Source organism: Hypanus sabinus, chromosome 19 (assembly GCF_030144855.1).
Source record: "Hypanus sabinus isolate sHypSab1 chromosome 19, sHypSab1.hap1, whole genome shotgun sequence".
NCBI lineage: Eukaryota > Metazoa > Chordata > Chondrichthyes > Myliobatiformes > Dasyatidae > Hypanus > Hypanus sabinus.
The window spans coordinates 979,256-997,333 of NC_082724.1; the positions used below are offsets into that span (position 1 = coordinate 979,256).

Here is an 18,078-nt window from a genome sequence, read left to right on the forward strand (position 1 = left end):
AAATCACGAAAAGTAGAGGTCCCAGAACAGATTCTTGTGGGACACTGCTAGTCACAACCCTCCAATCTGAATGTACTCCCTCCACCACAACCCGCTGCCTTCTGCAGGCAAGCCAATTCTGAATCCACCTGGACAAAATTCCCTGATCCCATGCCTTCTGACTTTCTGAATAAGTCTACCATGTGGAACCTTGTCAAATGCCTTACTAAAATCCATGCACATCCACTGCACTACCCTCATCTATATGCCTGGTCACCTCCTCAAAGAACTCCATCAGGCTTGTTAGTCACGATCTGCCCTTCACAAAGCCATGCTGACTGTCCCTGATCAGACCATGATTCTCTAAATGCCCATAGATCCTATCTCTAAGAATCTTTTCCAACAGCTTTCCCACCACAGATGTAAGGCTCACTGGTCAATAATTACCCACACTATCCCTACTACCTTTTTTGAACAAGGGGACAACATTCGCTTCCCTCCAATCCTCCGGTACCATTCCTGTGGACAATGACTACATAAGGATCCTAGCCAGAGGCTCAGCAATCTCTTCCCTCGCCTTGTGGAGCAGCCTGGGGAATATTCTGTCAGGCCCCGGGGACTTATCCATCCTAATGTATTTTAACAACTCCCAACACCTCATCTCCCTTAATATCAACATGCTCCAGAACATCAACCTCACTCATATTGTCCTCACCGTCATCAAGTTCCTTCTCATTGGTGAATACCGAAGAGAAGTATTCATTGAGGACCTCGCTCACTTCCACAGCCTCCAGGCACATTTTCCCACCTTTATTTCTAATTGGTCCTATCTTCATTCCTGTCATCCTTTTGTTCTTCACATAATTGAAGAATGCCTTTGGGTTTTCCTTTACCCTATTCGCCAAGGCCTTCTCATGCCCCCTTCTTGCTCTCCTCAGTCCCTTCTTAAGTTCCTTTCTTGCTACCCTATATTCCTCAATAGCCCCATCAGATCCTTGCTTCCTAAACCTCATGTATGCTGCCTTCTTCCACCTGACTAGATTTTCCACTTCACTTGTCACCCATGGTTCCTTCATCCTACCATTCTTTATCTTCCTCACTGGGACAAATTTATCCCTAACATCCTGCAAAAGATCCTTAAACATCGACCACATGTCCAAAGTACATTTCCCTGCAAAAACATCATCCCAATTCACACCTGCAAGTTCCAGCCTTATAGCCTCATAATTTGCCCTTCCCCAATTAAAAATTTTCCTGTCCTCTCTGATTCTGTCCTTTTCTATGACAATACTAAAGGCCATGGAGCGGTGGTCACTGTTCCCCAGATGCTCACCCACTGGCAGATCTGTGACCTGACCCGGTTCATTACCTAATACTAGATCTAATATGGCATTCCCCCTAGTTGGCACAGTCCAACTGCCAAAACTGCCTGAATCTCTCGAGTCAAAGCCTCAAATCTCCACTCCTTCACTGGCCCACTCACTCACTGGCCGCTTTCCACAGGGTGACTGACTGAAGTTTGTTTTAGGGAACACTTTGTATCCAATGAACACAATGGCATTAGTTTCAAAGCAAACAGAAAAAAAGATAGGTTTGGTCCGCAGGTTGAGATTCTAAATTGGAGAAAGGCCAATTTTGATAATATCGGAAACAATCTGGCAAGTGTGGATACAGACAGACTGTTTTCTGGCAAAGGTGTACTTGGAAAGTGGGAGGCCTTCAAAATGAAATAGATGAGGTGAATACAGGGAACACTTAAGAAAGAAATCAGGAAGGCTAAAAGAAGACACGAGTTGCTCTAGCAGACAAAGTGAAGGAGAATCCTAAGGGATTCTCCAGATTGTGTACAGTTCTGGTCACCAAATTATAGGAAAGATATCAACAAAATAGAGAGAGTACAGAGAAGATTTACTAGAATGTTACCTCAGTTTCAGCACCTAAGCTACAGGGAAAGGTTGAACAAGTTAGGTCTTTATTCTTTGGAGCGTAGAAGGTTGGGGGGGGGACTTGATAGAGGTATTTAAAATTATGAGGGGGATAGATCGAGTTGACATGGATAGGCTTTTTCCATTGAGAGTAGGGGAGATTCAAACAAGAGGACATGCTTTGAGAGTTAGGGGGCAAAAGTTTAAGGGTAACACAAGGGGGAATTTCTTTACTCAGAGAGTGGTAGCTGTGTGGAATGAGCTTCCAGTAGAAGTGGTAGAGGCAGGTTTGGTATTGTCATTTAAAGTAAAATTGGATAGGTATATGGATAGGAAAGGAATGGAGGGTTATGAGCTGAGTGCAGGCCAGTGGGACTAGGTGAGTGTAAGCATCAGCACAGACCAGAAGGGCCAAGATGGCCTGTTTCCGTGCTGTAATTGTTATTTGGTTATATGTTAAGAGCAAAAGGATTGCAAAGCTCTAAATCTGTCCTCTGGAAGACCGGAATGGTAATCCACATGTGGAGCCAAAACAGATGGGGGAGATCTTAAATGCAATCTTTGCATCTGTATTTACTCAGGAGATGGACACAGAGTCAAAAGAAGTGAGGCAAAGCGGCATCAACTTCATGGACCCTGTACAGATTACAGAGGAGGAGGTGTTTGCTACCCTGAGGCAAAACAGAGTGGATAAATACCCAGGGCCTGACAAGGTATTCCCTTGGACCCTATGGGAGGCAAGTTCAGAACTTGCCGGGGTCCTAGCAGAGATATTTAAATCACTCTTAGTGACAGGAGAGGTACTAGAGGATTGGAGCATAGCCAAAGTTGTTCCACTGTTCAAAAAAGCCTCTAATCATAAACCAGGAAATTATAGACCGATGAGTCTGACATCATTTGTGGGAAAGTTATTGGAAGGTGTTCTAAGGGACAGGATATATAAGTATTTGGAAAGATGTGGACCGAGTAAGGATAGTCAAAATGGCTTTGTGCATGGTAGGTCATGCCTAACCAATCTTACAGAGTTTGAGGAAGTTACCAGGAAATTTGATGAAGGCAAGACACTGGATAGCGAATGCATGGACTAATTTGGACTTTAGTAAGGCATTTGACAAGGACTTGAAAGGAAGGTTGGGCAAGAAGGTTCAGAATGCTCGGCATTCAGTATGAGGTAGTAAATTGGATTAGATAATGCCTCTATGGGAGAGGCTAGAGAGTGTTAGTAGAGGATTGCTTCTTCGACTGGAGGCCTGTAACTGGTGGTGTGCTGCAGGGATCAGTGCCCTGTCCTTTGTTGTTTGACACCTATATCAATGATCCGGATGATTACAAGGTTAACTGGATCAGCAAATTTGCAGATGACATCAAGATTGGGTGCATAGTGGACAGGGAGGAAGCTATCGTGGCTTGCAGAGGGATGTGCATCAGCTGGAAAAAATGGGCTGAAAAATGGCAGATGGAATTTCATGCAGACAATTGTGAAATTTTCCAATTTGGTACGACCAACCAGATAGGCTTTATACAATGAATGGTAGGGCACTAAGGAGTGTGGTAGAACAACGGGAACTGGGAATACAGATCTATAATTCATTGATAGTGCCGTCACACGTAGACAGGGTCATAATGAAAGCTTTTGGCACATTGGCCTTCATAAATCAAAGGATTGAGCACAGGAGATGGGATGCTATATTGAAGTTGTATAGACGTTGGTGAGGCCTAATTTGGAATATTGTGTGCGGTTTTGATCACCTAACCACAGAAAAGATGTAAATAAGGTTGAAAGAGTATGGAAAAGATTTTTACAAGGATGTTGCTGGGTCTGGAGGACCCAAGTTGTAAGGAACGATGGAAAAGGTTAGGACTGTATTCTTTAGAATGAAGAACATTGAGAGGAGATTTGGTAGATGTATACAAAATTACATGGAGTACAGATAGGGTAAATGCAAGCAGACTTTTTCCTCTGAAGTTGGGTTGGACTACAACCAGAGGTCATGGCTTAAAGGTGGAAAGTTTAAGGGGAACATGAGAAGAAACATCTTCACTCAGAGGGTCATCAGAGTGTGGAATCACCACAATTGGTGCATGCAAGCTCAATTTCATTGTTTAAGAGAAGTTTGGATAGGTACATGGATGGTAGGGATATGGAGGGCTATGGTTCTGGTACAGGTTGATGGAGTAGGCAGTTTAACTTGTTTTGTCATGGACTAGATAGGCCGAATCACTTGTTTCTGTGCTGTTTTTTAAATTTACGACCCTATGCCCTCTTCTTATTACTGCTATCAGGGAGGAGGTACAGGAGCCTGAAGACCCACAAGCAATATTACAGGGACAACTTCTACCCCACCGCTATTAGATATCTGAGTGGTCCATGAACGCACCAATACTACCCATCATGTCGTTCGTTTTGCACTATTTCGTTTAAATTCTATAATTTATACTAATTTATGTCTTTGCACTGCCCTGCTGTCCCAAAACAAGAAGTTTCAAATCCAATATCAGTGATAATAAATCTAATTCTGATTCAGCCTGTGTCACCTCGGGTCGGGTGGACTATGGTCGTTGTCCTGGGAGGAGGGTCCCTGTTCCTCCACCCAGACCCCCACTATCTGGTGACTCATGTTCCTGTGCTTGTGGGCTACATCTACCCGGATCTCGGGCTGCAATCAATATGTTGTGTCAGGCTGTCTGGTGTGAGCATATCGGCCAGAACATCAGACGTTTTCAGAAACTCCAGCTTGGTCAGTTCCTAGTGATGTATAGTCACCTTGGAACAGTTTGGCTTGGGTCTTTTCACAAATATTCCATCTTCTCATTCCAGACTCTCTCTCCCTGGAGCATCAAACATCTTTCCCTACTGTTGAGGAAGATCTTGGATCTGAAGCGTTGACTTCGTCACTCTTCCACAAACGCCGAACGGCACTGCAATGGGAGGACCGACTGCGCCAGGTCGGGTGCGGCGCTGTCACGGGAGGTCGGACTCCGCCAAGCCGGAGGCGGCGCTGTCACGGGAGGTCAGTCTCCTCCAAGCCGGGGCAGGAACGGCGCTGCAGCTGGAGGTTACGCACCGAGGGCACAGATGGCGGCGGCTTACCGAACGGCGAATGCGCTCCTCAGGGCTGGCAGGGTGAGGACCGGGGCTGAGGCTGCTCCGCAACGAAGGCAGGAGGTTTCCGGCAGGGGGTGAAGGCGCTAGGAGCGAACCAGGGGATTGGTCCAGATCAGAGACAAAGGCCTGTCACGGGAAGGTCAAACGGGCCATGGGTCGGGAGGTGGCGGATTCGGGGAAGGAAATGGGGCCTGGTGCCAGGACCGAAAGCGGGGAGAGGGATGGTTGAGAGAAAGCGGAATCTTGGGACCGGGAGTATGGTGGGTTGGGGGTATTTGTCGGGATAGTGGCCCTGCCGGGGTCGGGGACAATGTCCCCGGGATGTACGAGCGCGGCGGCTCCGGGAACGGCGAAGTGAAATGTACAGGAACCGGTAGATCCGCTGAGCTCGGGCCGGATCAGGACGGACGGATTCTCGAGTTCCGATAGGAATCCCTGGGACACATCCCCGAAACAGGAGTGAAGACAGGACCGTGTGCGGGCGAGAAGCCCGTGGTAAACAGAAAGTACACTGCAGATGCTGTGGTCAAACCAACACGTACAAACAAGCTGGATGAACTCAGCAGGTCGTGCGGTATCCGTTGACTGTTCATTTCAATGGATGCTGCCCGACCTGCTGAGTTCATCCAGCTTGTTTGTACGTGTTGAGAAGCCCGTGGTCACTGGTGAGGGAACTGGGGCAAAGTAGCCGCCGGGGAGAGGAATGAGGTGAGGGACCGAGTGATTGCAATACATGCCCTTCGGCCCACAAAGCTGAGCCGAACATGTCCTTACCTGTGAAATCACCTAGGGTTAACTGTAGCCCTCTATTGTTCAGAGCTCCATATACCTATCCAAGAGTCTCTTAAAATACCCTATTACATCTGCCTCCACCACTGTTGCCTGCAGCCCATTCCATGCACTCACCACTCTCTACGTAAAAAACTTAACCCCGACATCTCATCTGTACTTGCTTAAAAGCACCTTAAAACTGTGCCCTCTCATGCTAGCCATTTCGGCCTTGGGGAAAAGCCTCTGATTATCCACACCATCAATCCCTCTCATCATCTTATACACCTCTGTCAGGTCACCTCTCATCCTCTGTCACTCCAAGGAAAAAGGACAGAGTTCACTCAACCTATTCTCATAAGGCATACTCCCCAATCCAGGCAACATCCTTGTAAATCTCCTCTGCACCCTTTCTATGGTTTCCACATCATTCCTATAGTGAGGTGACCAGAACTGAGCACAGTATTCCAAGTGGGGTTTGACCAGGTTCCTATATAGCTGCAACATTACCTCTTGTTTCCTAAACTCAATTCCATGATTGATGAAAGCTAATGCACCATATGCCTTCTTAACTACAGAGTCAACCTGCACAGCAGCTTTCAGTGTCCTATGGACTCGGACCCCAAGGTACCTCTGATCTGCCATTTTTATCATGGCTAATCCAATTTTCGCCCCATGTATCCCTTCATGCCCTGACTAAACAAGAATGTATCAGCCTCTGCCTTAAATATACATGAAGATTTCACCCCCACAGCTGCCCGTGGCAATGAATTCCACAGAATCACCTCTTGTCTGGTTCACTGACCTCTACCTTGCTGAGGCCAGTCAACAATTGTCAGACACCACTTCTTACTTAACACAAAGTACACTGCAGATACTGGGGTCAAATCAACATGTACAAACAAGCTGGAGGAAAGCAGGTCGGGCAGCATCCGTGGAAACGAGCAGTGAACGTTTCGGGCTGTGATCCTTCGTCAGGACTGAAGAAGGAGGGGGCAGGGGCCCTATAAAGAAGGTGGGGGGAGGGTAGGAAGGAGAAGGCTGGTAAGTAAACACAAAGTACACTGCAGATGCTGTGGTCAAATCAACACGTACAAACAAACTGGATGAACTCAGCAGGTCGGGCAGCATCAGTTGAAATGAGCAGTCAACGTTTCGGGCAGAGACCGACGAAGGCTGGTAGGTGCCAGGTGAAAAACCAATTAGAGGAAAGATCAAGGGGTGGGGGAGGGGATAGGCAGGAAAGGTGAAGAAGGAATGTAAGGGGAAAGCACTATGGGTAGTAGAAGAAGACAGAATCATGAGAGAGGTGAGAGGCAGCTAGAAGAGGAGGCAGAGTGAAAGTGGGATGGGGAAGGGAGAGGGAGAGAATTATCGGAAGTTGGAGAAGTCGATGTTCATACCAAGAGGCTGGAAACTACCCAGATGGTATATGAGGTGTTGATCCTCCAACCTGAGTTTGGCCTCATCATGGCAGTAAAGGAGGCCATGTATGGACATATCCGAATGGGAATGTGAAGCAGAGTTGAAGTGGGTGGCAACCGGGAGATCCTGTCTGTTGTGGTGGACGGAGTGGAGGTGCTCGACGAAGCGGTCCCCCAATCTACATTAGGCAACACTTCACTTGTGATTCTGTTGGGGTCATCTGTTGTATTCGGTGCTCCCGGTGCAGCGGCCTCTACATCGGCAAGACCCAATGCAGATTGGGGGACCGCTTCATCAAGCACCAATGCTCCACCGGGCTGCGAGGAAACGATATGGGTCAGCTGCACCTTTCTTCATTCCCTGTCATGCCCACTGTGAACTTGAATGCACACGAGGTCATCAGTCGCCTAACCGCAGTGTTACCCTCACGCCTGGGATCACTGGTTGGTCTTGGGTAACTGGCCACCTAGTGCGGCCAGCGGGAAGTGCCGTTGGTACTGGCCTGGCGCGCGGACAGATGGGCGCCTGCTCTAAAACTGTTTAGCACACCGAATGTTCGTGGGGAATCTGGTGCTAAAATATTTACAGACGACCTAATTTGGGCTCAGGGTTTCATAAGTAGCAGAGCAGCTACCTTGCTGCAATCTACTGAAACAAACTTTTGTTGACCAATAGATCCTACAAGGAGGGCGGGCGCGCGTCCTGCTGCACTCCTCGCTCGGTTGGTCGCTCTCTCCAGACCCGCTCTGTCAGGGTCCTCCGACCCTGACCTTGTCCTATCACCCCACCCATGACCAGCCGCACCTTGGGATCTTGGGCTTAAAAAGGTTGGTGACCACTAATTTAAAGTATACGGGAGGATGTGTGTAGGTTACCGTGGATCTGGAACGAAAAAAAAAATGGAAGTTCTCTTACTAAGTAAGTCGGAACAGGTACATCCGGTATTATTTAGCATCAGTTAGTCTTAGTTATATAGTATATATTTTACCTTTCTACACATAAGCAACGTATGTTTCAGCTGCGGGCTCATGAAATCTGTGCTGGGTTGAGGATCAGAAACCCAAAACCCAATAATTAAACCACTGCATTGCTTAGTAATTATAGCTTTCATCGGGGCAGGACCTTTCTCACTTTATCCTTTAAAATTGTTCTGATTGTTGACCGACTGTAGCCTAACGCTTTTCCAGTGATCGCTGGCGTTTCACCTATTTCCGATCTCTTTATTTTTTCCACTTCATTTTCAATCGTGATCATGATTATTTTCGTGAACAGAAACACTGCAGATTCAGAGCTCTGCCACCGGGTCCTAATGTCCACCACACTGAGACAGGTTAAATAAGGTCTGGGGTTCCGCTGGGTCTTAAGGTCCACTGCATTGAGACAGGTTGAATAAGGGACTTGAGCATCCACGAGGGGTCCCGGAACCAATCCCTTGCGGATAAGGAGGGCTGACTGTGTATGGGTTTCAGCAAGGCATTTGATAACGTACCCCATGCAAGGCTTATTGAGAAAGTAAGGAGGCATGGGATCCATCATGACAATGCTTGTAGATTCAGAACTGGCTTGCCCACAGAAGGCAAGGAGTGGTTGTAAATGGATCATATTCTGTATGGAGGCCTTTGACTAGTGGTGTGCCTCAGGGATCTGTTCTGGGACCCCTACTCTTTGTGATTTTTTATAAATGACCTGAATGAGGAAGTGGAGGGATGGGTTAGTAAATTTGCTGATGACAAAGGTTGGGTGTGTTGTGGATATTGTGGAGGGCTGTCAGAGGCTACAATAGGACATTGATAGGATGCAAAACCGGGCTGAGAAGTGGCAGATGGAGTTCAACCCAGTGAAGTGTGAAGTGGTTCATTTTGGTAGGTCAAATACGATGGCAGAATGTAGTATTAATGGTAAGACTCTTGACAGTGTGGAGGATCAGAGGTATCTTGGGGCCCATGTCCATAGGACACTAAAAGCTGCAACGCAGGTTGACTCTGTGGTTAAGGCGGCGTATGGTGCATTGGCCTTCATCAATTGTGGGATTGAGTTTAAGAGCCGAAAGGTAATGTTGCAGCTATAGAGGACCCTGGTCAGACCCCACTTGGAGAACTGTGCTTAATTCTGGTCGCCTCACTACAGGAAGGACATGGAAATCATAGAAAGGGTGCAGAGAAGATTTACAAGGATGTTGCCTGAGTGAACTTGGCCTTTTCTCCTTGGAGTGACGGAGATTGAGAGGTGACCTGATAGAGGTGTACAAGATAATGAGAGGCATTGATTGTGAGTATAGTCAGAGGCTTTTCCCCAGGGCTGAAATGGCTTGTATGAGAGGGCACAGTTTTTAAGGTGCTTGGAAGTAGGTACAGAGGAGATGTTGGGGTAAGTTTTTTTTAAAAACGCAGTGGTGAGTGTATGGAATGGGCTGCCGGCAGTGGTGGAGGCGGAAATGATAGGGTCTTTTATGGGAATCTTGGATGGCTACATGGAGCTTAGAAAAATAGAACGCTATGGGTAAAGCCTAGGTAGTTCTAAGTTAGGGACATGTTCGGCACAGCTTTATTGTGCCATATGTTTTCTATGTTTCTAACCAGAAAAGGCCCCTTTTATTCCCAGTTGTTGCCTCCTGTCTGTGAGCCATGTACAGTACTGGTGATCCAGTGGTGGTACAGTGATCCAGGATTACTGGGACGGTGACCCCGGGAAATCTTAGTTTACTGTGACAGTGACCCTGGGTTGAGGTGTACTGTACTGGTGTTACAGTGACCCCAGGATATCTCTGTTTACTGGGATGGTGACCCTAGTATATCTGTTTACTGGGACAGAGACCCTGGGATATTTCAGTTTACTGTGATAGTGACCCTGGTTTGAGGTGTTCTGTACTGGTGATGCTGAGCACCCTGTGTTTCATTGCTTTAGCCCGTCTTGCTGGGAGCCCATCGTTTGCAGAGCACCCTCTCCTATGCTCAGGCCATCGAGAACATTCCAGAGACCAAGCTGACGACGCTAGACAATGGGCTGCGTGTGGCGACAGAAGAATCTGATCACCCCACTTGTACGGTGAGTCTGCTTCAGGGTTGCGGAGTGAGGAGAAACCCTGCCCTCCTCCAGTCCATATGACCATAAAAATTAGGCAATTTGGCCCATCGAGTCTGCTCTGCCATTTCGTCATGGCTGATCCATTTTCTTCTCAGTCCCAATCTCCTGCTTCCCCTCCCCCCATACCACTTCACGTCTTGACTAATCAAGAATCTATCAACCTCTGCCTTAAATATATTTAAAGACTTGTCCTCCACAGCTGTCTGTTACAATGGATTCCACAGATTCACTACTCTGGCTAAAGAAATTCCTCCTCATTTCAGTATAAAAGGGCGCCCCGCTATTCTGAGGCTGTGTTCCTGGGTCTTAAACTCTCCCACCATAGGGAGCATCCACTACACATCCACTCGTCTTTCACCATTTGATAGGTTTCAGTGAGGTCACCCCTCATTCTTCTGACAGGCCCAGAGCAATCAAATGTTCTTCGTATGAAAAGCCATTTAATTCTGGAATAATTTTCATGAACATCCTTTGTATCCTTTCCAGTGTCAGCAAATTCTTTCAAAGATAAGGGGCCCAAAACTGCTCTCAATACTCCAAGTGAGAGGCTTCATCAATGAAGTTCCAACATTACATCCTTGCTTTTATATTCTAGTCAGTTTGAAATGAATGCTGATATCACATTGCCTTCCTCAGTTTGGACTTAACCTGCAAATCAGTCTTTAGGGAATGATGCACAATGATTCCCAAGTCCCTTTGGGCCTGAGATTTTTGTGTTTTCTCTCCTTTTAGAAAATAGTTAACCCTTTCATTTTTTTCACCAAAGTGTATGACCATACGCTTCCCAACACTGCATTCCATCTACCACTTCTTTGCTCATTCTTCTAATCTGTCTAATTCCTTCTATAGCCTCTCTACTTCCTCAATATTTCCTGCCCTTCCACCTATCTGTATCGTCTGCAAGTTTTGCAACAAAGCTATTAATTCATTCATTCAAATCATTGACATACAATATAGAAGAATCAGTCCCAGAAAAAGCTCCCTTTTATTCCCACTATTTGCCTCCTGCCAATCAGTCTCTGCTTTATCCATCCCTTTGCTCCTTTCCCTTCTCCAGCTCTGTATCACCTTTCCAGCTCTTAGCTTCATCCCACCCCCTCCGGTCTTCTATCATTTTGCATTTCCCCTCCCCCCACTACTTTCAAATCTCTTAGTATCTTTCTCTTCAGTTAGTCCTGACGAAGGGTCTCGGCCTGAAACGTCGACAGTGCTTCTTATAGAAGCTGCCTGGCCTGCTGTGTTCCACCAGTATTTTGTGTGTGGTCTGCTTTATCCATGCTAGAATTGTTCCTGTAATAGCATGGGCTTGTAGCTTGTTAAAGCAGCCTCATGTGTGGCACCCTGTCAAAGGCCTTCTGAAAATTGCAGTACACAACATCAACCAATTCTCCTTGTCTATCCCACTTGTTATTTCTTCAAAGAATTCCAACAGATTTATCAGACAAGATTTTCCCTTAAGGAAGCCATGATGACTATGGCCTATTTTATCAAGTGTCTCTAAGTACCCTGAGACCTCATTCTTAATAATTGACTCCAACATCCTTCCCAACCACTGAGGTCAGAGTAACTGTCCTGTAATTCCCTTTCTTCTGCCTCTTTCTCTTTAAGAGTGGAATGACATTTGCAATTTTCCAGTCTTGCGGAACCATTGTAGAATCTAGTGATGATTGCTAATGTCTCCAGGATCTCTTCAGCCATCTCTTTCAGAAGATCTGGGGTGTACACTACCTGTTCCAGTTGATTTATCTACCTTCAGACCTGTCAGTTCCCCAAGAACCTTCTCCCCAGTAACTTCACACACTTCATCACTCCTGATACTTGGATCTTCCACCATACTGCTGTTGTCTTACACAGTGAAGGCTGATGTGAAATACTTATTCAGCTCATCCACCATTTCCTTGTCCCCCATTGCTACCTCTCCAGCATAGTTTTCCAGCGCTCCCGTCTCTTGTCTCTTTTTTTCTCTTTTATGCTTTATGTATCTGAAGAAACTTTTTGTATCCTCTTTAATATTATTGGCTAGCTTACTTTCATGTTCCATCTTTACCCTCTTAATGACTTTTTAGTTACCTTTTGTTGTTTTTAAAAGCTTCCCAATCCTCTAACTTCCCACTAATGTTTGCTCTATTTTATGCTCTCTCTTCGGCTTTTATGTTGGCTTTTCTTGTTAGCCATAGTTGTGTCATCTTTGCTCTAGAATACCTCTTCCTCTTTGGGATGTATATATTCGGTGCCTTCCAAATTGCTTCCAGAAATTCCGGCCTTTGCTGCTCTGCCGTCATCCCTGCCTGTGTTCTTTTCCAATCAATTCTGGACAACTCCAGACAAATACATCTGACTTAAGCCTCTTTTCAAATTTCAAGGTGAATTTGATCATATTATGATCACTTGGCCCTATGGGTTCATTTACATTAGGCTCTCTGATCAATTCCAGTTTATTGCACAACCCAATCCAGTATAGCTGATTCCTTAATGGGCTCAACTATGAACTGCTCTAAAAAGCCATCTCATTGTATTCTAGAAATACCCTTCTTAGAATCCTGATTTTCCCAATATACCTGCATATTTAAATCCCCCCTGTCGATTGTAACATTTCCCTTTTGGGATGCATTTTCTTTCTCCCGATGTAATTTGTAGACCACATAGTTACTACTGTTTGAGGGTCTGTATACAACTCCCATCAGGGTCTTTTTACCCATGCAGTTCCTTTGCTCTATCCACAGTGACTCAAGACCTACGACCCTCTGTCACCTCTTTCTAATGATTTGATATTTTACCAACAGAGTAATGCCTCCCCCTCTGCCTTCCTGCCTGTCCTTTCACTGCATCCTCGAACATTAAAGTCCCAGCTATAATCTTCTTTCAGCCATGATTCATTAATACCTGCAGCATCATACATGCCAATCTGTAACTGTGCGAGAAGTTCATCTACCTTATTCCGTATACTGTGCGCATTCAAATATAACACATTCAGTCCTGTATTCACCGTTAACTATTTTGTCCGCCTTTTATGTTGCAGCTTATCCTGTTGACTGCAATTTTGCCCTATCATCAGCTTCTTACTAGGAGTCACGCTGCACATTGCCTCAGTTTGTAAACCAACATCTTCATCTTCAGCACTATCACTCTGGAACCCCTCCCTCTGCCAAATTAGTTTAAACTCACCCGAACAAAACTAGCCAACCTGCCCATGAGAATATTGGACCCCCTTGGGTTCAGATGTAACCCATCCCTTTTGTACAAGTCATACCTTCCCTAGAAGAGATCCCAATGATCCATAAATCCAAACCTCTGGTTCCTGCACTAGTTCCTCCTGAGGGAGGAAGTGTAAGGGCAGGTGTAGCACTTGTTCCACTTACAAGGATAAGTGTCAGGAGGGAGATCGGTGGGAAGGGATGGGGGGGGGGAACGAGTGTACAAGGGAGTTGCGTAGGGAGTGATCCCTGCAGAAAGCAGAAAGAGGGGGCCCCCTTACATTTCCTCCCTCACCACCATTCAGGGCCCCAGACAGTCCTTCCAGGTGAGGCGACACTTCACCTCTGAGTTGGCTGGTGTGGTATACTGCATCCAGTGCTCCTGGTGTGGTCTTTTATATATTGGTGAGACCCGACGCAGACTGGGAGACCGTTTTGCTGAACACCTATGCTCAGTCCGCCAGAGAAATCAGGATCTCCCAGTGGCCACACATTTTAATTCCATGTCCCATTCCCATTCTGATATGTCTATCCATGGACTCCTCTACTGTCAAGGTGAAGCCACACTCAGGTTGGAGGAACAACACCTTATATACTGGCTGGTTAGCCTCCAACCTGATGGCTTCTCTAACTTCCTTTAATGCCCCTCCTCCCATTCTTACCCCATCCCTGACATATTTAGTTGTTTGTTTTTTTCTCTCTCTCACTGCCCATCATTCTGCCTGTTCTCCATCTCCCTCTGGTGCTCCCCCCTCCCCCTTTCTTTCTCCCGAGGCCTCCCGTCCCATGATCCTTTCCCTTGTCCAGCTCTGTATCACTTTAGTCAATCACCTTTCCAGCTCTTAGCTTCATCCCACCCCCTCTGGTCTTCTCTTATCATTTCGCATTTCCCCCTCCCCCCCACTACTTTCAAATCTCTTAGTATCTTTCTCTTCAGTTAGACCTGACGAAGGGTCTCAGCCCAAAATTTCGACAGTGCTTCTCCTTGTAGATGCTGCCTGGCCTGCTGTGTTCCACCAGCATTTTGTGTGTGTTGTTTGAATTTCCAGCATCTGCAGATTTCCTCGTGTTTACCAGGATGTTGCCTGGTTTGGAGAACAAGTCATATGAAGCAAGGTTAGCAGAGCTGGGACTTTTCTCTTTGGAGTGTAGAAGAATGAGAGGGGACTTGATAGAGGTCTACAAGATTATGAGAGGCATAGATAGGGTGGATAGTCAGTACCTGTTTCCCAGGGCACCAATAGCAAACACCAGAGGGCATATGTACAAAATTAAGGGAGGGAAGTTTAGGGGAGACATCAAGGGTAAGTTTTTTACACAGAGGGTTGTGAGAGCCTGGAATGACTTGCCAGGGATGGTGGTGGAGGCTAAAACATCAGGGGTGTTTAAGAGCCTCTTGGACATGTACATGGATAAAAGAAAAATAGAGGGTTATGGGGTAGTGTGGGTTTAGTACTTTTTTTAAAGGATTATATGGGTCGGCACAACATGGAGGGCTGAAGGGCCTGTACTGTGCAGTAGTGTTCTATGGTTCTGTGGTTCTATGGTGCACTTGATGCAGATGTGTTTATATGGGAGACTGATGGTCTCTCAGACTTCCCACCTCCCACACACAGTACAAAACACTGCCCTAACAGATGAGGAATGAACAAGTAACAACAGAAAGGGAGAAACTTACCAGATTCTTTACCTCATCTCAGCCTGATGAACCAATGCCACTCTAAACACTGATATACTCAAAGGAATGGCTGCTCCACTGGTACTTGTTAATGTTATAGGGCTTGCCAATGAATCCCTTATGTTGATTGGTCACTCCTCAACTCAGATAAACTGCCATGAAACTGCCTTTGAAATCTTGTTTGCCATCCTGGTTAAAAGATAGCTTTTTTTCACTCACCCCTGATGCTGATTGTTCAGTCCTTTGCACATGCCCTCAAACCCTCCTTTGCCCATGCCTTCATACCTTCCCATCTGTTGCATCCATCCACCCTCTTCCCTCCATCCCCTTGTTACCTCCATCATCCCCCCACCAACCCCCTTCTGTCTCCCCCATCATCTTTCCTCAGTCTCCCCCACATCACCCCTTCCTCAGTCTCCCCGTCGCCCCTTTCTCAGTCTCACCCATTGCTCCCCTTCCCCTTTCTCTCTGATTGACCCCCCTTCCTCTGTCTCCCCCTTTGACCTCTTCCTCTGTCTCTCCCCATTGCCTCCCCTTTCCCCTTCACCACCACTCTTCCCCATTTCTCCCCACTGCACATCTTCCCCACGTTCCTCTGTCTCCCCCACTGCCGCAGCCCCCTCCAGCACCCTTCTCCCTTTCACTGCCCCCACACTTCCCCCCCTACCATGCCACTGTCCTCTCCTTTGCCCCACTCGCAACCCCTTCCCTTGCCCTATTCTTCTCCCTCCCTTGGCTGCACTCCCACACCCCCTTCCCTCAGCCACGCTCTCACCCCCTCCCTCAGCTCCACTCTTATCTCCTCTCCTTGCTCCTGCAGGTCGGAGTTTGGGTGGATCTCGGGAGCCGCTATGAGAACGAGAAAAATAACGGAGTCACAAACTTCCTCCAGCACTTGATTTTGAAGGTAGGTGACATCCCTGAGCTGCTCCGCCAGATGCCGGGGTCATAGAGCTGCTGAACCATGGGGCACACTTTCCTTAGGGTGTTTGGCCTCAGCCTGGTCCTTAAACCAAGGAAAGTTAGGAGCTTGTTGGAATGTCTCCCCTTGCTTGGAGGAGTGCAGCTTCAACAACTCAATAAACTCAACACCATCATGGCAGTCCAGTTGACTGATCCCTAAAACTCCCTCTCTCCATCTTCCTGCCCACCCCCCATGGTCAGTAACTTAACAATTTAGATCATATAAAACTAATTGTGGCCTGTCTCCTCCCAATCTGTGACAGCGATGGTTGAGAAGGACAAAGCATCATGAGTATGGGCACTTCACCACCACCACCACCAGGTTCCCTCCACATCAGGACACAGTACAGGAGCTGCAACATTATATTGCAATTGTACACAATGCTTAAAGTAAATTTATTATCAAAGTACGTACAGTTGCTAGAAAAAGTTGTGAACCCTTTGCAATTACCTGGTTTTATATATTGATTACTCATCTAAGTCACAATAACAGACAAAGACACACAAACAATTGTATTACTTCTCGTCAATACTGAGTACGCCATTTAAACAATTACACTCAAGATTAAAAAAATGTGAACTCTAGGGTAATGCCTTTTACAAAGACTATTTGGAGACAGGTGTTCCAACAATGAGAAGAGATTGGAAGTGTGAGTAGAAGAGGTACCCTGCCCTTTAAAAAAAAGACATGCAGTCAGTATACTGATAGAGCCTACTGTTAAGAAAAATATGTATATGTGCATCATGCCTTGATCAAAACAACTATCAGAGGACCTAAAAAGAAGAATTGTGGAGTTGCATGAAACTAAAACATAAGAAATAGGAGCAGGAGTAGGCCATCTGACCAGTTGAACCTACTCCGTCATTCAATAAGATCATGGCTGAACTGGCCATGGACTCATCTCTACCAAACTGCTTTTTCCCCGATAACCCTTAATTCACCTAATATGCAAAAATCTATCCAACCTGGAAAAGGCTACAAAAGCATTTTTAAAGACCTAAGTGTTCATCAGTCCTTGGTAAGAGAAATTGTGTACAAATGGAGGAAACTCAGTACTGTTGCTACTCTCCCTAGAAGTGGACATTCTGCAAAAAATGACACCAGGAGTAGAAAGTACAATGCAGAAGGAGGTGGGGAAATGAAACCCAAGGGTAACAGCAAAGAACCTGTAGAAATCCTTAGAACTTGCTAAAGTCACTGTTCAAGTGTCCACTATGAGAAAAACAATGAACAGGAATGGTGTTCATTGAAGGACACCATGGAGGAAACCACTGCTCTCCAAAAAAAAAAATTGCTGTACATCTTCAGTTTGCAAGAGAGTATCTTGATGTTCTACAATGTTCTGTTGACAGATGAGACAAAAGTTGAACATTTTGGCAGAAATGCACACTTATTTTGGAGGGATAAAAGCACTGCACACCAAAACCAAAACATCAGCCCAACTGTGAAGCATGGCTGTTTTACAGGAGAATGTTAGAATAGTGGTCTATCACCTGAAAAAAAGTTACTTTGAACTTTGTTTAATAGAAGTTGAACAAAACAATGACCTGAAACATGAGTAAATCAACAACAGAATGGTTTAAAAAGAAGAAAATTTGTGCTTTCTTAACCCAAAAGAGACACTATGGCAAGACCAGAAGAGGGCTGTTATGCAAGGTATCCCAGTAATATTGATGAACTGAAACAGTTTTGTATGGAAGAATGGTCTAAAATTCCTCCTCACTGTTGTGCAAGTCTGATTAGCAGCTGCAGGAAACAATTGGGGGAGGTTATTGCTGCTAACGGAGGTTCTATCAGATATTAAATTCAAGGGTTCGTTCACATTTTTTCCCCACATGACTGTGAATAATTATTGTGTTCAATAAAGATATGAAAAGTAGAATTTTTTTGTGTTACTAGTTTAGGCAGATTGTCTATTATCGTGTCTTGGATAAAGATCACACCACATTTTATGA

The 18,078-nt window shown here is 45.9% G+C and overlaps 1 protein-coding gene across 1 annotated transcript in view; it reads left to right on the plus strand.

Annotated features, from left to right (window-relative positions):
• Positions 1 to 4,871: 4,871 nt before the first annotated feature.
• LOC132377647 (cytochrome b-c1 complex subunit 1, mitochondrial-like) overlaps positions 4,872 to 18,078 on the plus strand; it is a 58,668-nt gene continuing 45,461 nt past the window's right edge. Inside the window, exons 1-3 of the mRNA XM_059943838.1 lie at positions 4,872 to 5,028; positions 10,108 to 10,248; positions 15,980 to 16,066. Coding sequence (XP_059799821.1) covers positions 4,981 to 5,028; positions 10,108 to 10,248; positions 15,980 to 16,066 — 276 coding nt within the window. The 5' untranslated portion in view covers positions 4,872 to 4,980. The remainder of the gene's footprint in view (positions 5,029 to 10,107; positions 10,249 to 15,979; positions 16,067 to 18,078) is intronic.